Source organism: Helianthus annuus, chromosome 3 (genome assembly GCF_002127325.2).
Source record: "Helianthus annuus cultivar XRQ/B chromosome 3, HanXRQr2.0-SUNRISE, whole genome shotgun sequence".
Lineage (NCBI taxonomy): Eukaryota > Viridiplantae > Streptophyta > Magnoliopsida > Asterales > Asteraceae > Helianthus > Helianthus annuus.
In genome coordinates this window covers 14,191,862-14,200,881 of record NC_035435.2, presented here as the reverse complement: position 1 = coordinate 14,200,881, position 9,020 = coordinate 14,191,862, and the positions used below count along the sequence as shown (strand labels likewise).

The 9,020-nt window shown below is 38.0% G+C and overlaps 1 protein-coding gene across 1 annotated transcript; it reads right to left on the bottom strand.

The window, feature by feature from the left end:
* Positions 1-8,120: 8,120 nt before the first annotated feature.
* Positions 8,121-8,609, bottom strand: LOC110923885. The gene has a single exon (XM_022167940.1). The coding sequence runs from the start codon at positions 8,607-8,609 to the stop codon at positions 8,121-8,123; it is 489 nt and encodes a 162-aa protein (XP_022023632.1).
* Positions 8,610-9,020: the final 411 nt, after the last annotated feature.

Sequence of the window (9,020 nt, the reverse complement as noted above, 5' to 3'; positions counted from 1 at the left end):
TATGACATCTGCAACAAATACATCTTTTACAAAAAGAAATTGAAGTCTGGAGATGGACTCAAATGGGCAAAGTTGTTTTGAAAAACATGTCTTTTGATTTTATTTATCATGGAATTTGTTTTCAAAATAGAAGTAACTTGCTTGATTTACAAATTCTGTTTCCATTGTTTGGGAAAAATTTTTATGAGGTAGTTTATTTTTCTTACAATACTTAGAGGGAAATTGTTAGGAAACCTCAAGTATAAGTATTGAAGAAAAAGATGATCATCCTGATCATAAGATGAAGATACAGTCAAGGAGTATTACTAAGAAGGTACCTACATGATATCTTGACAAGAAGAAAAGAACGATACGTCTTCAACTAAGAATTAGGAGAAGATCAAAACAAAGAAAACAATTAAATAGAACCTTTCTAATGAAGTCTGATGATAAATCATTTATCATCAGAATCTTGTAAAGTCTGATCACCAGAAATCTGATAATCAAGTTCATTAGAATTCTGGTAAGTAGACCCACTTGTCTTCAAGATAAGGCCCGACGCAAACCCAAAAAGGAGCAAGTTGGCAATAACCAATTCAATGAATATGCCAAGAAGTTCCTTTTATGCAGAGCAAGTAGTGAATAAACAATTGTTTATTCAGATCTAAACTTTCTATAAATAGAGATGTCAAACCCCGAAGGATAAATGAGTTATGCTTAGCATTCAATACACACACTACAAACTCCATTACCCTTCACTTAGAATTCTTTGAGTATTCATTTTGTAATATCTAATAACTTTGTCTTTACAAAGTCATTTAATACACTTGAAAAATTCTATATCTTGTTTCTTGAAAGTCTGATTTCTAGTTCCGCACACTATTTTCACATTTGTTGAAATCATTTGCCATATTAAGTTTGGGTATCTCTATCTGGGATCAACAGTCCCATTCCAAGGCATACCCCCGCGATCAAGGTAAGCACAACGATTCATGGTAACAGGTGAGTATATTGATGTCATCATTTTTGATTTACAACGTTAGACCATTGGTGATAGGTCAGTACTTTCGTACAGCAGAGCAACCAATGATTTTGTCTAACGAGGGCGAGGCAAATACCATTTTTGGTACGAATTTGGCTCTTTGAGCTTTGGGAAATTTCTCTTTTTGAGATTTGATTCCTTAGGGTTTTGTCCTCTTGGGATCTTTTAAGATATCCTGACTGTGTCTAGGTCTGCATATAATCTGGATGCAACAGAAGGACAGCCAAGATATCCCCAGATGATTCAACATTATAAAGACCCGAAACCTCAGATGTTGGCTACCTATTAACGCAAGATTTAAGACCAAAAAATCATACAACGTTGGTATGTTACCCACATGGTACATAGTTCGTTGTGTTTATATCACTTAGTATCTTTTATCATTTTGAGCGTCAAGCCTATCAACATATCGTAGTAGATCCTACTCTTTTCAGCTATGGCACCTTACATGTGTTAGTCAAACCCTTTAATATGAACATTTATTTCACTTCCCATATCATGCAATTTATCTTTTTGGCTTTTTCATTTTTCAAATGTTTTTGTATTTTTCTCATTTTCTCCCCCTAAAACAAAGCATATTTACAGCAAACTCTTTTTGTATTTTTCTGACTTTTCTCCCCCTAAAGTATATATTTGTCTCTCTCTCCCCCTAAATTTGTGCATAAAACTTATGAGCAAATTTAACATTTACTAGGGAAAGGACACTTTATGTACAAAGTAATGAACTAGGAAAGAGAAAAAATATTTTTGCTTAATCGTTCTGTCATCAGATTAAAGACTAATCAAATTTAAATCAAAGTACTGAATTTAAACGGTACCTTTTGTTGATCATTTCTTACTTCTGTTATCTCCTCCAAAGGAAATATATCATCTGTAAAAAAATTTGAACTTTTTGAAACAGTGAAATGTTACCCGTTTTATTTCTTTTATTTCTGGAACAACCGCTATCAACATTCCAGAGATTATCAACAGCTCCTCCTTGGTTGTTCCAGAAAAGTAAGGAGATTAGTAAGACATGGGTACCCAGGCCATCGTGGTCCTGGGATTTCCTGAAGTATCAAAATAAGACACTTCTTTCAAACACATGTCCCCTTTCATTTCAAGGATTGGAGACGTCGCTGCTTTGGATTTGGGTTTCCAAATCTGTTTTGGTTTAACAAACGTGTTTGTTGCCTTCGGTTGAGCAACTTTAGCCGTTACAAGTTTATTAGCTTTACGTAAGTTTTTAGCAGCGTTCCAATCCCCATCAGATGGTTTAACCTTGGGATTCACATTCTTCATTGCCTTAGGTGAAGATACCTTCATTGGCTTAGAATGAGATTTATATCTTGGTGTAACCCTCTGATGTTGTGTAAAATAAGGTACATAGGGACGATTTGTGCAGTTTCTTGCAATATGACATGCAATGCCACAGTTGTAGCAAGTTTGTCTTTTCATCAGAAAGACATTTTGAGCAACTTGATTTTCTCTAGCAGGTCCTGAAGGACAAACCGGTCCTTTTTGTGTTAGATACTCATGCGCGTGTAGTGTTATAGATTTTTAATGTAGATTTTAAGCCCTTTTAACACTTTTTAGCCAAGTTTTAAATTTATAGAACACGATATTTACTAACACTAAACACACATATGGGCAAGTGCACCCATCGTGAGCGTAGTATAGTGTTGGTAAGATACCGAGGTCGTCCAAGGACACAAGAGCTTTTAATACCGGTTTATCCTCAACGTCTAATCAAATCAAAAGTTAGAAAAAGGTTTTTAAACTAGAAAAATAAAATTAACTAAAATGCTGAAAAATAAAAATAAAAAGTAAAAAACAGATAGACAAGAAGAAACACTTGGATCCGACTCGTGTTTAGTGTAACCTTTGATTATTTCCGCACTTTTGCACTTTTTAAGAGATTATCTTAGTTATTGTAGTAGGCCCCTCTTTTGAAGGTGATGTTACCCTCAACCCAGTAGTTTGAGTCAGCAAGGATACAATCCTAAAGGGTCGGATTATTGAAAGATAACTAATTAAGTTATTAATGCATAATGTGGTAGGCCCCTCTTTTGAAGGTGACGTTACCCTCGGCTAAGTAGTATGAGTCAGCAGGGATACAGTCCTAAGTAGTCGGGTTAAAGTTTTAATAGTAGCTTACATATGAGGGGATCAAAGAGTTTGGACCCCCGCCATCCAATACCAGTGGGTATTGAAGGAGGTCCTACTAAATTGAACCCAGGTCCTTGTAGGATCTATACACTGAACAAGGCAAGACTCTTACCAAACCATTCCCTTAACCCCCTACCAGGTAGCCAACATATCTCCATATATACCGTGGAGATATGAATGGTGAAAATCTTTTATTTTATATAGACAGTAAAATAATGCCAAGACACCACGGACAAATGATAAGGAAGACTCACCTTCAACATAAGAAACTAGTTATTAAAGTCATTAATACATAACCAAATAAAAAGTGCGTAAAGATTAAAAATAAAAAGTATTACACTAGACACTTGTCTTCACCAAATGATGTAAGAGACTTAGGCAAATATGGCCTTTGATTGTCAAGAACTCTTACGATCAATCTTGGATCCCGAAACGACTCACACACTCTATGATGGATGATGGTGGTGGATGATGGTGTTGTGATGGTGGTGGTGGATGGATGAAGTGTGAGAGAGGTGGTGTGCCAAGGGATGGTTTGCAAATGAGCCAAGAACCCATATTTATAGCCTGAACAACAGCTCGGGTACGGCCCCGTGTCCATTGGGCACGGCCTCGTGTCCATCCTCCTTCTCTTTCTTTTTTAATTGCAGTTTGTCTGCATTAGTTGACCACGCCCCCATGTCCGCTGGGCACGACCCCGTGTGCAGAAGCGTATCTTTACTATCAAGATTTCCTCAGATTCTGTGAATCTTAGAGTTGACCACGGCCCCGTGTCCGCTGGGCACGCCCCCGTGGTTGATGATAGAAGCTTCTACAACTTTGTCTTTTCTGCAGAGACTTGGGCACGCCCCCGTGCTCATTGAGCACGGGGCGTGTTCAGCCTTCTGTTTTCTTGTTTTTGCTTGGGAAGATGCTTTCGGGGGTCGGGCATGCCACGTTTGTTCCTTTTCTTGTATTTATGTTAGATTTAGCTGTCTTTTTGCTTCTTTTGTTCATTTGAGCTCATTTAATCCTGAAAATATAAAAGGAAGACAAAAACACACTTTTTCCAACATTACTACTAAAAAAGGGTTAGTTTTATGCCACAATTGATGTAATTTATATGTTGCATTTTGTGCACATCAGATACGCCTGCACATTAATTTCAGACGAAGATGAATTTGGGTGCTTGTATTTGTTGTTTGCAGAAGTCTTGTTGCTCTGAGCACCATTCTTCGTCTTCTCTCCTTGATTGGAGCTTTCATTCACCTTGTCACGAGCCTTATGAGGACGAGCAGACTTCTTGTACCCTCGACTTTGATCTGCTCGTTTTAGCTCCTTTCGCTTGTTGTGAACCGGCTCACAAACGTCAGCACAAGAGTTAGTATTAACATTCTGTTGCACGTTTGGGCGATGAACACAATTTCTAGCAATGTGTCCAGGAATTCCACAGTTGAAACATGTCTGTCGCTTAAATGAATGGAGATTCGAAGAGCTAGCAGCAGTAGTTGATCTGATGGGTTTGGATGAATGAGCTTATTTAGATTTCTTTGCTTGTGTTCCAAGTGCCTTTTCTGAGCTCTTAGGTACCTATTGATCATAACTAGCACATGTATGAGATTTAGACCTATGATGATCATCGTCTTTCATATCATTATCAAGTTTATTTTCAGAAGACCATTCAATTTTAATTTCTTTTTCAAGAAAATTCTCTTGTGATTCAACATCCAATGTGACCACCTCTTCTTTTTCAAAATCTTGTTCAGTTTTAATTTCAGAAGATGTAAAAGCTTCATCAACACATGTTTCATCAACACATGTATCATGTGAGTTTAATTGTGGTTCACTTTCAACTTCAGTTTCCAATGTGGTCCCACTAGATTCAACATTAGGGACTTCCACTAAGACCGATTCAAAAGAAGAATCAGAACATTGTTGATTTTCTTGAGAAAAAGTTTTAGTGACCACTGAATGCATCCTGAGGGACCTCACCTGTCACACTATCAGTAGCTAGCTGTAGAGTTAGAAACATCACAATCAGAATCATTAACTACTGAAAAACACCCATCATCAGACGCATTATTCAAAAGTTCATCACAAGCATCAACAGTTTTGCCCAAAACATCAGGCCCACTAGACGAGACATAACTATGAAACGAGTTAAGAAAAGCTTGTCCAAACACACAACCAGAATCAGTTTCATTAAATGAAGTTTTAGAAAAAACAGAATTTAAATCTTGTTCATCCCCAAGAATATCTCCAAACTTCAACTACTTCATCTACACATGTGAACGAACCATTAGGATCAAAGGTACCCTTAGAAACAAAATTTATTGAAGGACTCGCTTGTTTATCAACAAATCTGCTGTTGATTGATGACTTATTAGTTTTAGGACCGTAAATCATCTTGTCCTCATTCATCAATTCCTCCTCAGCAACAGGCAAATATGTGTAGTTGTTATTATATGGAGGAGGAACTTAATTGAAGCCTAAACCATACCCTTTCTTTCTCTTGTATGCTAGTTGGAGGTCACATAGATCTTTGACCAATTTATTGGAAGACTCATATTTTTTTAATATTAATTTCGTTAATCTAATAATTTTTCTCTAATGTCTTCCAGTTCTTTGGTCAAAAGGCATACTTTTTCTTTAACCTCTAGGTAATGGCAAGTCTTTACACATAGATCATCCTTAAGTTGAATGATGTCTTTTCGCTGAGCTTCGATTTTTTCTTTATAAAGCTTTTCATTTTTTACTTAAGTAAAATTTTTATTTTCTATATCTTTGTGATCTTGTATTAGCTCAGTGTTGTGTAATCGATATGCCTCAACCATTTCTCTACATTCAGGAGTGCAAAATACAGAAATTATTTCTTCGACAATTATTCCTTGAGACTGAGCCAAGGGTTTGTTAAACATGAATGCCATGATGTCAGTGGGTGGTTGACACTTTTGTTCTTCTCCTCAAAACACAAGTCAAAATGAGAACCCGTGTACTTGCTCACTCAAATACTTTACGCGCGATCAAATGACCCGCTTTCTGAACCGCAGTTCAGAACCTGTCAAAACTTTTCACAAAACCAACAAAATAATTTTTTTTAATTTTATTTAACAATATAATAAAGACTATTATTATTATTATTATTATTATTATTATTATTATTATTATTATAACCTAATGATTGAACTAATGATTACCTAATAATGATTATTATAATTATTAACTAATTATTAAACCTATTATTATATTATTATTGTTATTATTATACTATTAACGATTAAAAACAATAATTCTGTAATTATTCTTCTTGGTACACCAACAGAACCAAACCCAAACCCAAACCCTAATTTCAATCTTCAACCGCCACAACCAGGAGGATGATGACTATGAAGTGACGATGATGGTTACTGTATGAATGGAGAAGATGGTGAAGGTGGTGGTCGCCGGAGGTGATCGAAATGTCAGAGATGATGTTCAATGTTTGAACAAGACGATGAACGGTTTGTGAGAGAAGATGATACGGTTGGTCGACGGAGATGGATGGTTGTTATGGACGTAACTGGTTGGTGGTTGGTCTGAGAATGATGGTGTCCGATGAAGATGGAGAAGAACGGAGACGAAGATCGGAGAAGGTGAGGAGGTGATGATCGATGAGGTTGAAGATGATGACAGGCTGTGATTGCGACAAGAACTCGAAATCAATTATGTTGAACACCCTTTTTACACGAAACCAACTGTTTTAAGTCGAGGCGTGGGATGGTATTGTGATGGAGGATGATGGTTGAGTGATGGTGATTGCGATCGGATAATGACTCGAAAAAAGCAACTCGAAATCTTGGACTCGAACTCTCGAACTCGAAACAGTGAACCGAAACCTCAAGATAGAGGGGACTCGAAACCTCACTTATGTCTTTGATGATGATTGCGACTGGGAATAATCTAACTCGAAACCTTCAACTTAAGAACAGTTATGTTACTCGCAACCGGAACTCGAAATCGTAGAAGTGACGCGAAACCAGATGAAATTTTGTGAATAAGCAAAACCGTCTGGTACAATTGTTCTTCCTAACCAAATAGCCTATCTCTCTCTAACTCTAGAATTTGTGTGAATGAGGCTTCCAACCCTAAGACAAGTTGAAAACTTGTTTATATACCTAGGCAAGACCACTTCCCTACATGGGCTCCCCTTGGGCCTACTTGGCCCACATGGCCTAAAGCTTGGCCCAAGTGACCTATAAAGGTCCAAAACCTAATATAAACTAACCCGGTAAGGCCTAGTTCGTAACCAGAACCCGTTGTGTTAATTTGATGCGTCAGTCTCATACTTTAGGGCCTAACACCAACCACTCAGACATTTCCGCTTCAGAGCTGGGGGGCTGGTTCCACTCCCAAAAATCCACAAAAGCCTGGGCCGATATGTTGTAATGATCACAGACCCAACATCTCTTATTTGATTCGATCCGGAATAAAAGCGGGAATTTATCCTTCAGCGGCACATTGCAAACCCAAGGGTCTAACCAAAATCTAATTTTTCTACCGTCACTCACCTTACCTCTGAAATTATGAATTAAACTTGTGTCACCAACCTTCGTTTTATCCACCGCAGAAACAATGCCTTTCCAAATGCTATTGACAGTCTTGTTACAAGGCACCGAACTCCAACACTGTTTAGACAGATGAATGGAGTCAATAACCATTCTCCATAACCCAAAGTCTTCATGTCGGTACCGCCAAATCCATTTTGAAAGTAAAGCCATGTTAATACTTCAGAGTTTAGATAATGCAATACCACCCATATCCGTCGGAGCCGTCACCCGATGCCAAGAAACCCAATCAAATTTATTAGTCGAGCTATTCCCTCCCCATAAAAACCTTCTAATAATCTTCTCTAACCCTATAATAACCCAAGATGGCGCTTTGAACAAGGAGAGAAAATAGTTAGGAATGCTTTCCAAAACCGACTTAATAAGCGTCACTCTCCCCCTATAGACAACAATGAGGATTTCCACAACGCAAGCCTAGCCTCAAAGTAGTCAAACACCGATTTCCAATTAATTATTCTATGCATCTTCGCACCCACCAAAAACCCCAAGATGGATAAAAGGGATCTCTCCCACTTTACAGTTAACAATACAATGATCGCCATATCCGTAACCTCTGCCTGCGACAAACCCAACCCAACCAGACTCGACTTCCTTAAATTAATCTTGAGGCCAGAAACTAGATAGAAGCAACTCAGTAAACGAGCAACATTCTTAATATTATTAATCCCCCATTCTCCCATAATCACATAATCGTCCGCGTATAATAAGTGAGTGAGAGTCGGTCCCTCATTAGGTAAAACCAATCCCCTAACGGCACCCACCATCCCAGCTTTCTTCAACATACTAGAAAATGCTTCCATCACAAGGAGAAAAAGGAACGGGAAATCGGGTCTCCTTGTCTCATACCTTTGAAACATTGAAATTCGAAGGTTGGAGATCCGTTAACGAGAACCGAAGACCTAGCCGTGGAGAGAATTCCATAAATCCATTGACAAAGGAAACCCCATTTGGCTCATGACAGAATTGACAAACTCCCAATTAACGTTGTCATAAGCTTTAGCAAAGTCAGTTTTAAAAAGAAAGGCCTTGTACCTACTCTTCTTGGCCCAAGCAATCGCTTCATTGAGGATGAGCGGGCCATCAAGAATTAATCTGTCCTTTAAAAACGCCGTCTGCGACTCCGAAATCACTTTGCGAATGACCTGCTTAAGCCGGTTAGCCAAGACTTTAGAAACAACTTTATTAATGATACTAACAAGATTGATAGCACGGTAGTCCCCCATGTCCATCGGATCCTTAGACTGTAATGTAAGACGACGAGCACCCAC